The 12,669-nt window shown below is 45.3% G+C and overlaps 1 protein-coding gene across 5 annotated transcripts in view; it reads left to right on the top strand.

Moving 5' to 3' along the window:
- Positions 1 to 12,669, top strand: part of ASAP1 (ArfGAP with SH3 domain, ankyrin repeat and PH domain 1) — a 340,245-nt gene that overhangs the window by 259,761 nt on the left and 67,815 nt on the right. For all 5 annotated transcript variants that reach the window (XM_026495401.4, XM_026495402.4, XM_057307952.1 and 2 more), the window contains 2 exons: positions 2,749 to 2,849; positions 8,124 to 8,193. In XM_026495401.4, the coding sequence (XP_026351186.1) occupies positions 2,749 to 2,849; positions 8,124 to 8,193 (171 nt within the window). The remainder of the gene's footprint in view (positions 1 to 2,748; positions 2,850 to 8,123; positions 8,194 to 12,669) is intronic.

Below are 12,669 nucleotides of genomic sequence, written 5' to 3'. Positions count from 1 at the left end.
TAGGACTACTTTCAAGCCATAGAACTCATCAGTAGTTGATGTAGGGTTGTTGATGCTGTATTTCTGAAACATGCTGCTTCCTTCCTGCTCAGCTTAACGGAGTAGGCTTCTGAGGTCATAGCCTGGAAATCAGCCACTTTATTCACCTTTAAAAGCATATTTGCCTAATGTAAAGCAAGATCCACTCAGGTTGTTATTCAGAATTTAAAGTTTACTTAGGCTAGTGATAACTACATGTAAGGAATGTCTTAGAGGCAAATTCACAGACTGTGGTATTTTTCATAAGTTATTAACATCCAAATCCTTGCTTTACAAAAGATAGGTACCCTTATTTTTTAAACTTAGGTTTTATTTAAAGGATTAGCAAACAGGCTGTTAGAGATGCATAGTTTTAAAGCATTCAGACCAACCTAGAAATTACATAGGCAGATGAAGAGCAGTTTCGTTCAATGGAAAGCATTCCAAGGAACAGAGTTATTCTTTTAATAAGAATTTTTATCCAGGGAGATTTCAGATCTTGTTTTTAATGTTCTGGGGAGGTATAGATATGGCAGCGATCCCTGACTCCAGATCCAGAGTTGAGTGGTTTTCACGTGATGTCATTGGGTGGAAGCAGAAAGCTCCGTGGATTTCATTGTTCCCGGCCTCTTGTTTCATCCCATGCCTCAGCTCTCCACCACCCGACCTAATTTTCCATCCTTATTGTGCTTTATTAGTATTATGGACACAGTGCTGCCCCCTTCAGGAGAACCACATGTGTCACTGCTGTTGTTGGCGTCTGTCATGGCGGCGCTGGTGGAGGAAGGCTGCCTCCCTCGCCCGTCTGATCCAGAGTACGGTCCTGCAGTCACATCTCCATCCAGAAAGCCTAAAAGCGCCTATGAGGGAGGACTTGGGGTTCCAGTTACTATGAGTGCAAGGCTGTGAGCCCTGATTATTAAAAGTAAATATGTAGAAGAATTTCTAAAGAGACTCCTAAACCCCGCCACACCCCCCACCCCTCCCCAGGTGATTGAAATGGTGTCACTAGCTGTTTCAGCTGGAGGGAGTCTGGCCAGTTACAGACAAATGACTCAGGTTGAGGAAATGACTAGAGTCTGTAAGCTCTTCAGGGTGAGTCTCCTTGCCTGGCAGAGCAAGCATTCAGCTCTCTGTTACCTTCACAAGGGCGAAGGATGCATGGTCAGCGTGTAAGCACCCACCTCAGGGACAGGGGCCATGTCCTCAGTGCCTGCCCGGTACCTGCCGTTTGGGTGTTCAGGACATGGTTTTGAACGCAGAGCTCCTCTCATGTGGAAGAGCCTCACAAGGCTGCTGTCCTAGAGCTCTTCCTTCCACTGTCGGTAACATTCATTTGCATGCCCTGAGCGCACGCCGTCTGGTCCAGAAGGATCCTCAGTGCCACGGAGAGACCATCCTGACCTTAAAGAGATCTCGTCCACAGGCCGTCAGTACATAACCAGTGGCTAAGTTTACTTCTAGTTCTCCACCATCACATTGCAAGTATTGCTTCTAAACTGGATATTTTTGTTATGTTCTTTTTGCCTGGAAAACTAAAAAAGAATCCTCCTACCACTTTTGGTTCTTTTTAGATTTTCTAAAGTAATTTAGGTTTCAGCGAGGTGTTGATTCCCTAAACACACGCTTTGAAGTTTGTCACCCATTTTTGTCTTGAAATGTGTACCTCATATTCTTCCATGCAGGTTTTCTTCTGGTTTCACTTAAATACCCTTGACAAATAAAACTTGACAAATACAAAGATGTTTTATTGTCCCGTCCCCTGAAGTTTATGTGATTCTGAAGGTGGCGTGTGTTCTGGTGTTAATTATCTTTACAGTGGTGTTTTCTCTGTATGTTATAAGAAGTGCTTAAATCATGAGCAATGACTATCAATGAAATTAACTATGTTTTCAAATGTTCTGCCTTTTTTCTCTGTTGCTTTTGCCCTTCCTGATCGAAGTCTAGGAGAGTAAGTCAACACTTTCTGTGAGAATGTATTGTCCTACTTCTGTGTCGAAACCCCATGTTCTCATTCTCCAGTTCACTGTGTTGGTTTATTTCGTTCATTTTCAAAGTGTGATGGCTGTATCTGGTCATGCAGTCTTTAGAAACGACGGGGAAGTATCAGCAGAGTGTGAAAGTTAACTCAGGCTGGTTTGCTTCTGTTTTGTTCTGTGGGTCCTGGTCACCCTTTTGCCACATCATACACTTTTCGTAGCCAAAGAATCATCTTTTTTAATTAAAAGCATGCTTAACAGCTTATTTTGCGGAGCCCCTGTTGGTTACAAACCAAGAATTTCTGATAATTCCCAGTACCTCACTCAGAAGGTATACTTTTTACTGTGGGTATTTTAGGAAAATATGTGGCGGGAGAAAAGGTGTACCTAAGGGAAGAAGTCCTTCGGGTTGCATGCACTTCGTTTGTGAGGCACTTGGGTTTTTCCTGCCTTCCCGTGTCACCTGGTTCAGTCCCACGATGCTGTCACCGCAGTGTATTGGAAGCAGAGCTGGGGTTTCCAGCTAGAAACAGGAGTTCTGTACCAGGCCCCAGCCTCAGACTTGCCTGTGTCTCCGGCGATTGTTTCCCTGCCCAGTTTCCTCTGAAATACAGGCAAGGACCTGATGGCTCTTAAAGTTCCATAATTCTCTTCGCCCCAGCCTTGTGGAGAGAGGCTCAATTGCAGAATAGAGGCAAGGACTCCAGAAGTGTGTCCAGCACCGGTCTGATCTGTGGCTTCTCCTTTCTAGGATTCCCAGAGCCGGCAAGGAGGATACAGCATGCATCAGCTGCAGGGCAATAAGGAGTACGGCAGTGAGAAGAAGGGCTACCTGCTGAAGAAGAGTGATGGGTATGTGTAAGGCCCGCCCGCTGTCCCCGCATGTTTAGCACTTCCTGTGTGTTATCAGCCTGGGAGCTTTTCCCACCTACCGGCCAGGAAAGCACACTTCAGAATTTTCTAATGCACTAGCTTCCGACCTTGAGCCCACTGGTTTCCCTCAGCTGATTTAACCTGCTGTCTTTCCAGGAAGTAGTCACCGTCCTGTGGTCCCTAAAAGGCACTGAGGACTTGTAGCATGCCATTTTAGGAAGGCAGGTGCTGAGTGGAACGTGAAGCAAGCAAGTAGCTTGCGGACTTCATGCTGGCCCACCTCTCTGCTTTGATTCATCCGCCCTTTTCTCTGCTGGGGTGCCCACCTGGCCGCCCAAACCTAACCTTGGGAGTCAACCCCGAGTCCTCTCCTTCCTCTTACATCACAGCCACTGTCACGACGAACTCTTCCATTTCTAACAGGGCATGACACATTTCTTGCCATCTCTGCTGCCCTGCCCTCGGAGGAGCCACTGCTGTCTCTCCTGGAATATTTGAGTAGCCTGCTAACTGACCACTCTGTGTCCCTCCCCTTCTCCGTTGCATCTCTACGCAGCACTCAGACTAGCCTTAGAAAACATAAAGCACATCAAGTCATTCCCCGGCTTGCAGTGCACACAGGGTCTCAGCCCTGCCTCTGTCTCCAGCCTCGTCTTGTGCCATCTGCTCCCCTGGTGCTGCCACACCAGCTTATTTCCGTTGCTCCAGTAGTGATTCTGCTTCACAATAAGTACAGAAGTAGAATCCTGATTACTCGCTTTACTGTACTGCCCTTCTTTTCAACAGAAAGCTTCTTGTTTTCTGATTCCTTGTAGATATGCACCCCTTGACTTTATCTAAGACATAGACTTTTTTTATTTGTTAAAATTGCAACCATTACTTCTATAAATTACAGTCCTAAATTTCTGATCTCTGTCAGTTTTGCTTATCATTCTACTTATGCGTCCAATGGATGTCTTTAATTTCTAGTGTATGTCCAGCACTGTTAGAGACACTTGGGAATACAGCATCGAACACGAAAGATAAGGAAGTCCTCAGCCTCATAGGGCTTACATTCTAAGTTGGGAGACATACAATAAAGAAGGACCTATGTGGGAGATCAGAAGGTAACAGGTGCTATGGAAGAGGATAAAGCAGAGCAAGGGACTTGGGGCGTGTAGGAGTGATCCTTGCAGTTATGGAGGGTGGTCAAGGAAGACTTCGGTGAGGAGATGTTTGAGCAAAGACTTGCAGGAAGTGAGAGGATCATCTCTACAGAGATCTCATGGGATTGTCCTTCAGATCTCTGTAGAGATGGCCAGGAACATGCTTCCCGTTGTGATGCACACAGGAGCTAGGCATAGCTAAGACAGAGTGAGGAGCTGGGGGTCATAGGAGACAAGGTAAAAGGGGAGCTTTGGAAGCCGCTGAGTGGAGATGGGAGTCATTGGAGGCTTTTAAGCAGAGGAGTGCCATAATTGGACTCATTCGAAAGGCTCTCTAGCTGCCAGGCTGAGAACGGCTGTGTAAGATGTAAGGCTAGAAGTGGGAGGCCAGGTCAGAGGTGAACAGGGATCAAGGGAACAGCTGTAGAGGGGGAAGAAGGGCTCAGAGTCTAGACAATGGGCAGCCAGGATTTGTAGATATGGGCATAGAGAAAGAACAGCATCCCAGCACAGAGCACAGCACTTGGCTCTTTGTAGAAAGTCAGTGAATGTTGACCATTAAGTCTTGCAAAAAGTAAAAGAAGAAAAGACACACCAGTTACCCAAATCACAGTTTTAAACTGGGCTCTTCTTAACAGACACAGTGACCAGATTGTAGCCCCAAGGGCGTGGTATCTAGTGGACATAAATTATTAATCCTGCAGTTTTAACACTGCTTGCCTAAAGGCACAAGGATCTTCTTGACATTAGAATTGACTGTTTCTAAATGAAGTGGTTAATATCTAACTGTTCAAAAGTCAACAGAGTCTTTGCATAGGTATTGTTTGGTTCAAACCCTAAAATGTTCAGGGAAAGCGTCACCTTGTGAGCACGTGCTGTGTGCCTGCTGGGCACTGCCAGGGACCTCATTCCTCTCATTTGACACCTTCTGTAGATAAGGCAACTTATCCAGAGAGATTAAGTAATTTGGCTAAGATCCTACAGCCAATAAGAAAGCCCAAATTCTTCCTGCATCTTAGGACTTAATGCTGGGGTATCTCCCCTTTATATTTCAAAGGGGGCATCGCTGCTGTTGATTGCCCTTGGGATACACAAGGCATCAGCTGGCATACACTCACACACCTGACTCCCTTCTTCTGGTCTATTCTTCATGCATGCACTCATTCCACATACATTTATTAAGCCCCGTAGTGTCAGGCAGTCTGCTGGATGCCGGAAGGTAAAAGGTACGTGAGAGGTGGGCTCACCCTCACCTTGCCTGTGGTCTGTTGGGAAGAGATAAGGAAAGCACTGTTGCAAACGAGGCTGGAAGTCCAGGGGTCCAGCCTCCCATAATTGCACAGGCTCTAGAGAGTGAATAATGATAACCCAGACTGGCCTGTCATTGCCGTCCGTGGAAGAGGAAAGAATTGCAATGTTTTTACATGAAGACAGATTCACTTGCTAACCATGACTGCTGATGTGTCATATGACTTTCTCCTAAGGATCATTTGCTTTAGTAATTTCCTATCCTAGTTCTGGAATACTCTTTGTTACTTGAAGGATTGTTACACAATTTGAAAAACACTTCAGATTTTGTTTAAGTAATTTGAAAGCTTTATAACGCAAAGGCATTCATTGAGAGGCAAAGGAGTAATGGTTTTACATATATTTTCTCAAAATAGCCCTAGAGGATAGGCATCATTGTCTTCACGATGCCGATTAGGCAGGCAAGACTCCAGAAGGTCAGTACCATGAACAAAGTCCCGTGGCCAGTGGGTGCTGGTGCTGGGATCGAAGCCCAAGTGACCGAGCATCAGAGCTGATACTTGTTTAGCTCCCCCAGACCACCTTCTAATAGACAGTTCCTTCTCTGGCATTCTGAGGCCCGGGGATGGTGTAAGTGGTGTTGTCTCTGGCACTGTCTGAACAGTTGGTAAAAGTCCTCGGTATGTCCATTCAGGAGCTTTTCAGGCAAGCATTCTTAAAGCCCTCAGTACAGAGAGGGGAAAGTACAGGTGTTCAGGCCGTTCCATAGACATCTCAGGAACAAAAGCTCTCAGAACACTCACAGAGATGGGGCTGTACAAGGGATGGACTTGGTTTTGCTCCCTTTTGTCTGGTTACCTGGGGGCACCACGTGAGCAATTTCTATTCACCAGAAGGTTAATGCTTTTGTGTTACCTTCCTTGGCTCTATTACTAATACGAAAGAATACAGTTTTGTGTTTGGTTTTGTGTTTCCTTAATACACATGTGAAAAAAAACTAATGACCAGAAAAAAAAAAAAAAACCACCAACAACAAATGACTAACGATTTCACTAAATAAAATGAATAAACTGAGTCGGGACAATTTCCTAAAGGTTGACTGATTTGTGGTTGGTTGGTGGCTATCTTAAAACTGTCAGTAGAGAAAGATGTCACCTGTTTGGGCTTCATGTGTACAGGGGATGGCTCACCTGTGTCAGCAGGCTTTTATGAGGCTAAGAGGGGATGCAAAACTACCGTAGCACTGGTTACATTAACCAAATGCAGGTGCGATCATGGGACAGGTGTCCTCTCTCCTCAGCCATTTCCCTAGTCAGTGATGTAGCTGTAATGTGAGGGTGTTTCATCAACCGGTAGTTCTGCATCAGCTCCTGAAGATACTAGCATTTGGAGCGTGGTGTGTTCAGTTGACCTTTGCTCAGGTGGTATCAGATTCTGATTTCCCACTGTGAAGCATGCTTTGGAATACACTGTGCTGCTAGTAGATATGTACACAAGGAGACAACATTATCTGTGTTCAGAGTTGGTTTTTAATTCATATTGTGGCAGGTTTCTTACAGGACCCACTTAAGCGGGGAAAGGAGACACATGATGATAGTATTTCAAATGCCCAAGAGAAGCTGCAGCCCCCTCCTCTGATGTTGTCTGTTTCCATGACAACTAGGTACCCGAGAAGCCTTCTCCTAGGCCAGAGAATCACTGTTCCCTGTACGTGTCTGTTTCTCCATTGAAGTGCTCTTAACTAGTACATTTGTACCTGCCCACACATGTGCAGATCCACCACACAGAGGCTCACCTGTACCTACAGCATCACCAAAAGACCTCCCAAGTAGAAATGAGTTCTCTTTGGCTTTTTCCGAGAAGCGTCAGCCTTCCCAAAGGAGAGGTGTACAAGTTACCAAACATGTTGATCCATGACCCTGAGCTCCGTTCTCTATACCCTGAGGCAGCCCCACCCCCACCCCTTCTTGCCTGGCAGACGTCTTGAGTTACTTTCTTAATTTCTTTAGAGTTAATTACAGAAGCAATAGATTAGTACAGCCTTCTTATAGAAGATTCACAGATACGGTTAAAGAATCTTCAGCACCACCCCTGCCACCGGTCTGGGCCTCCTTCCCAGAGAAGAGTACTTTTGTCAGTGTACTGTGCTTGTTTCCAGACCCTCTTCTATATGTTTGTACCTATATTTATATCTCCATAGAAAGTTTAGAGCACCGTTTTATCCTTTGAGTTTTTTTTTTTTTAAGATTTTATTTATTTGACAGAGATAGAGACAGCCAGCGAGAGAGGGAACACAAGCAGGGGGAGTGGGAGAGAAAGAAGCAGGCTCATAGCGGAGGAGCCTGATGTGGGGCTCGATCCCATAACGCCGGGATCACGCCCTGAGCCGAAGGCAGACGCTTAACCGCTGTGCCACCCAGGCGCCCCTATCCTTTGAGTTTTTTTAACATTACCAAATTATACCTGAATTATTTTAAAATATCTTGCTTTTTTCAATCAGCAGTATGCTTTAGAAGTATATGTCAGCACATACATAGTTACTTGATTCTTTTAAACTCCTACATAATAGTCTATGGTATGAATGTCACTATAATGCATGTATTCATTCTCCTGCTATTAGATTTCTGTTGTTTCCCGCTTCACTATCAAAAACAGAGCTGTAATGAGCATCCTTGCCTACTAGTCTGAACTACCTTCCACCTGGGATCATAAAATAAAATGTTCTGGTTTTGTGGTTTTTTTGGTTTGCGGTTGTTCTGTTGTTACTGTTTTATAATGATTGTCATACATAGCACAATATGGTTGCACGTCACAGAATGAACCAGCTACTAAATCGGGTTGTGTTTGACTTGCTCTGTAGGCTCCGGAAAGTGTGGCAGAGGAGGAAGTGTGCCGTCAAGAATGGGATTCTGACCATCTCACACGCCACGGTAAGTGTGTCTGCTCGTTTACAACATGGTGCGCCTGGTAGGCCTTTTGGCCACGTGGACTAGAAAGCCAAAACGTGATGTAACCAGCACTGGAATTTCCCCCAGGCATGCGTACTGTGTGGATTTGGGTCAGATAGTGTGGGATACTCCTTTACAGAAGGAGTTGGTCTCCTCTCCTGCGGTGTTCCCCTCTTGTTCTCTTGCCCCTCCGGAATATCTCATGTTTGTTCTCTCAAACCAAATCAGGGATTCTTTTATTTCCTAATCTTACCTTTTTGGAAATACTCTTGGTGGTTCTGAGAAACCTAGTTTTCTGATTATAAAGATGACAGAGGGTGTTCTTTGCATGAAATAGTAATTAGGAAATGAAATACTATGTGACAGCATCAGTGTTTTTTGCGTGTTACTATTTAAATCACTCAGAAAATCCATCCTTATGGTAAAGAGTTAAAATGTATATAAATAAAACAGTGAGATAATAAAATTTCCTCAATTGTGACTCCCCTTTCTTTAGGAATAAAGGCTTTCACTGGAAAGCAGAGTAAGCTACTAACACTTATATTTTGTTTTCTTTTCAGATTATTGTCAGTTATATATGCATATACATCTTGCATACTTAGAGTTGCTACTGACAGTCTAGCTACAGTTTTTATGTTTTGAATCACCGATTTTCAACTTAAAGTCCTGTATTGGCAGAATTTGTATACTGTCAGAAAAGGTTCAGTCTTGGTGGTAGTCAAGAACGTGCACCATAAAATAAGTAATTACAATTTTGCCCTTCTAACACTAACAAGAAATTACTTTTTATTCTTAAAGATGCAAAGATGAGAATGGAAAATGTATCAAGCGGAACTGGAAACAGCTCAGTGTAGGAAGAGTCTTTAGAAAGGGGCATGCAGTTAAACCCTGCAATCCCAGCTTGGAGAGAAGCTTGGGTAAATTTCAGTATCCTGTGCCAAGTGATGTCTTTGAGCTTATGATAAGCAGTTAATTACTAACAGAATGGTAAAAGTGAAGGATGAGCATTTATTACATTGGCAGGTTTTCATGATTCACAGTTGAGATTAGATTTCCCTCTGTTGAGCAAGAAGTACCACTTAATAAGCACTTCTTCCTGCCAGACACTTCAAAAAATTTATTTCACTTAATCCCTTCTATAACCCATGTGGTAATCTGACCTTCATTTTGCAGATGAAGAAACTAAAATACAGAGAAGCACAATGACTTGGCTAGTGGGCAGAATTGGAAATTCAAACTTGGGTTTGACCTTACCCCATACACTCCTTCCATTCTGCCTCTCTTCCTGCAGAACTCCAGCATCCTATTAGACCGGATGCTCTCCAGGGGCATTTACCAGGTCCTGTTCATCTTTCTTTCTTTTTGTCCGCCCCCAACACACACACACACACACACACACACACACACACACGGTAGTACACACCTGTGGCCAAGACCTTCCTGCTGGAAGAGTCCATGCATCTTAACAATTATTGGCCTTTATGGCACTTGAGCAATTACATGTTCTCTGTCCCTTGTCCGCTGCAGAACCCTCAGGGTGATCCTTAGAGGGCCTCGGCTTCCCTCAGCCCAACTGAGATTTTGTAACTATCATGCCAGTTGTGACAAGCCACCCATGTTGATACTGGAAATCCTGCAAGCAGACTTAGATCAGTTAGTATTTATCACTGAGGCTAACAATTACTCATTTATTTAGGCATGTTTTGTGAAGCTTCCACTCTACTCCAGGTGCCGGACTAGGCATCACAGATATGTGGAAAATGAAATAACTTTGACCTGCTCATATTTAATTCCATGCACAGTTACCTCATGAAACAGTTCTGACGGTCACAAGAATGTTAGTTACCACTAAGTGAGCTCTTTCTGTGCTTTCCATGTATTACCATATGTAATTGTTGCCACAACCCACCAGATAGATGCTGTTACTAACAGAGGTAAGGTAATGTGCCCACGTCACACCTGGTGAATGCTGGGATTTCAGTCTTAAAACCTCCATGAGTGCTTAATGGTCAGTGTTTGCTGACCAAGCAGGACCTACTCTGCTCATTATGTTGGCAATTAAAATACCTGGGGAGCTTTATCAGAAGAAGTCCAGCTACATGATCCAAGATCAGAAACACGGACAGGAATAGATAGCATTTACTGAGTATTCTCCATGCGTGGGCCATTCATTGTTCTGAGCACATTACCATAACTTATTTTATGTAGCTTCTGTTGCTCCTACTTGATAGACCGTGAAACAGTCTCTATTTCTAGGCCTCCTCACCATCATCACCACCCTTACCACCATCACCGTCATCACCACCACCACCACCCTTACCACCATCACCGTCATCACCACCACCACCACCATCGTCATCACCACCACCATCGTCATCACCACCACCATCACCATCACCATCATGGTGGCTCACACTGTTGAATGCTCACCATGTGACGGGCATTCACGAGCACCTTAACGCATTGTAATCCTCACAGCAACTTAAGTTAAAGGTGACGTCACCTCCACTTTTCAGATGAGGGAACTGGGGCTCAGAGAAGTTCACTTAAAGGTTACACAGCTAATAAATGGCACAGCTGGGAATCTGGTATAGGTTGGAACTCTGCTCTTACACACTCCCACACACTCTAGAACATTAACTCCCCCTCACCTGCAACCCCCGTTTCTCCCCAGCGTGGGATCCCAGCTTGGGCCATCACACACATAGTTAGCCCTAAACCAGGAGTGCTGAGGAGCCCGTGTGGGGGAGGAGCACGTGCCTGTACATGCAGGCTAGAATTCTTTGATGGCCCGAAGTAGGGTGTGAATCCTGGGAGGTGATTCATTCGTAAGGACAGCACAGACAGCCCTGCACTTCTATGATAAAAACCGGTATGGCCTTTCCTGAGTCAGTATCCTGACTCTTGGGGGAACTGCAGGGTTGACCTGTCTCTGGGCAGGTTCCAGAGTTACCCGGGGTGGTCTTCAGGCCATAAAGCCTGTAGCAGCTAGAACGGCGCTCCTCGAGTGTCTGGTGTCGCGGAGGGGTTGGCGCTGCAGCTCTGTGTGCTGTAGCTGGAGCACGAGGTCAGCGGGCGCCCGGCTGTGACTGTGCCTGTTCGTCACAGCTTTCCTGAGCCAGAGTCGTGTCTCGTTGTCTGACTTCGTTAGCTGAGTCAGGTCTACGTGGTGTGACTCTGAGTCGGATCTAGTATGTGAGCAGAGACAAAAACCAGAAAAGACCCAGGGAAGCTCCTCCACCCCCAGGGAATATTCTTCAGGTTAAATCTACTTCAGTGAAAATTTCTGACCATTCGGCTTGATGTAGATCAGGAGTTCTTAGTCAAAAGATTAGCTACCTTCCCTCTCTTTACTCTCTTTTTCGCGTAGATTCATCCGACTATGACCATCCTCAGTAAGCGTCTTGACAAGTTATGGCCTCGTTACGTCCCATCCCCTTGCCTTTCTTAAGAACCTGCGGTGGGAGGCAGTGCAGTGTGAGGAAATCATGGAGGGGATGGAGTTGAGTCAGTGGTAGTCATTGCTAAAAATAAAAAATAAGTTCCCTTCCACCCTCCTTTTTTTCTCCTTGCCATACACCTAGCTGTGGCCTAGCCAACTCTATCAGTGCTTTATTAAGGCTCTGATCAACAACCAGGATCACATCAGCTACATTGTTCAGTGGTGGTGAGAAAGGACTGTGGCATCTGTCCGATTTGAGCCTGAATCCCACCTTTGTCATTTACTAGGTGACCTTGAGAAGTATTTATCTCATAAAAATGATAGGATTAAATGAGAAAGTGGGCTGCGTGTGGGCATCCAGTTAATAGGAGTCATGGCTGTTAGCATGACCTCATTGGCTATCCTGGCAAGACTGAAATCTGTCAGTGGGCAGGCTCTCCTGCTACAAACATTGGGAATCGTGGGTCCACCTCTCCTGCCCCCAAAGCAGCCCCGGGAGTAAATGGGCTCCTCCACCTAACTTCAGATTCCCTCCCGCTGGTTTGTGTTATTCTGTTCCCCACTTGTCACTGGCTTTGGGCCATACTTTTTTGCTGCCCGTTACATCACTTAGAGTCCCATCCCTGCTCCCACTGAAAGGTCTCAATAGCCACTTTTCCTGACCTTACAAACACTGTTGATTACTCAGAATCCAGTTGAAAATCAAGGCCAGCAGTTTCCTAGGAAAACATGGGATTGAGTCATCTTTGGAAAAGTGGACAAAAGAACCTTTGTTTTCACAAAATTTAGGGCCTTTGTTTGGGGCCCCTTACCACATGGGAATTTGTCCCGCTTGAAGGGCCCCGGTCGGTGTCACCTATCAAAGTGACTCAGGAGAGGGTCGAGCGTGCATGTAGATTGATGAGGCATGGTCTGTTGGATTGACCGTTCATGAGTGATCTGCTCTGGGGGCCAGTCATCTCCCCAGCTTTCACTGTTCATGGAAGAAATGCATTTCTCTGCACACCTGCAGGGTG

Source organism: Ursus arctos, unplaced genomic scaffold (genome assembly GCF_023065955.2).
Source record: "Ursus arctos isolate Adak ecotype North America unplaced genomic scaffold, UrsArc2.0 scaffold_6, whole genome shotgun sequence".
Taxonomy (NCBI): Eukaryota; Metazoa; Chordata; class Mammalia; order Carnivora; family Ursidae; genus Ursus; species Ursus arctos.
The sequence above is the reverse complement of the archived record's forward strand: the minus strand, read 5'-3'. Positions and strand labels throughout refer to the sequence as shown.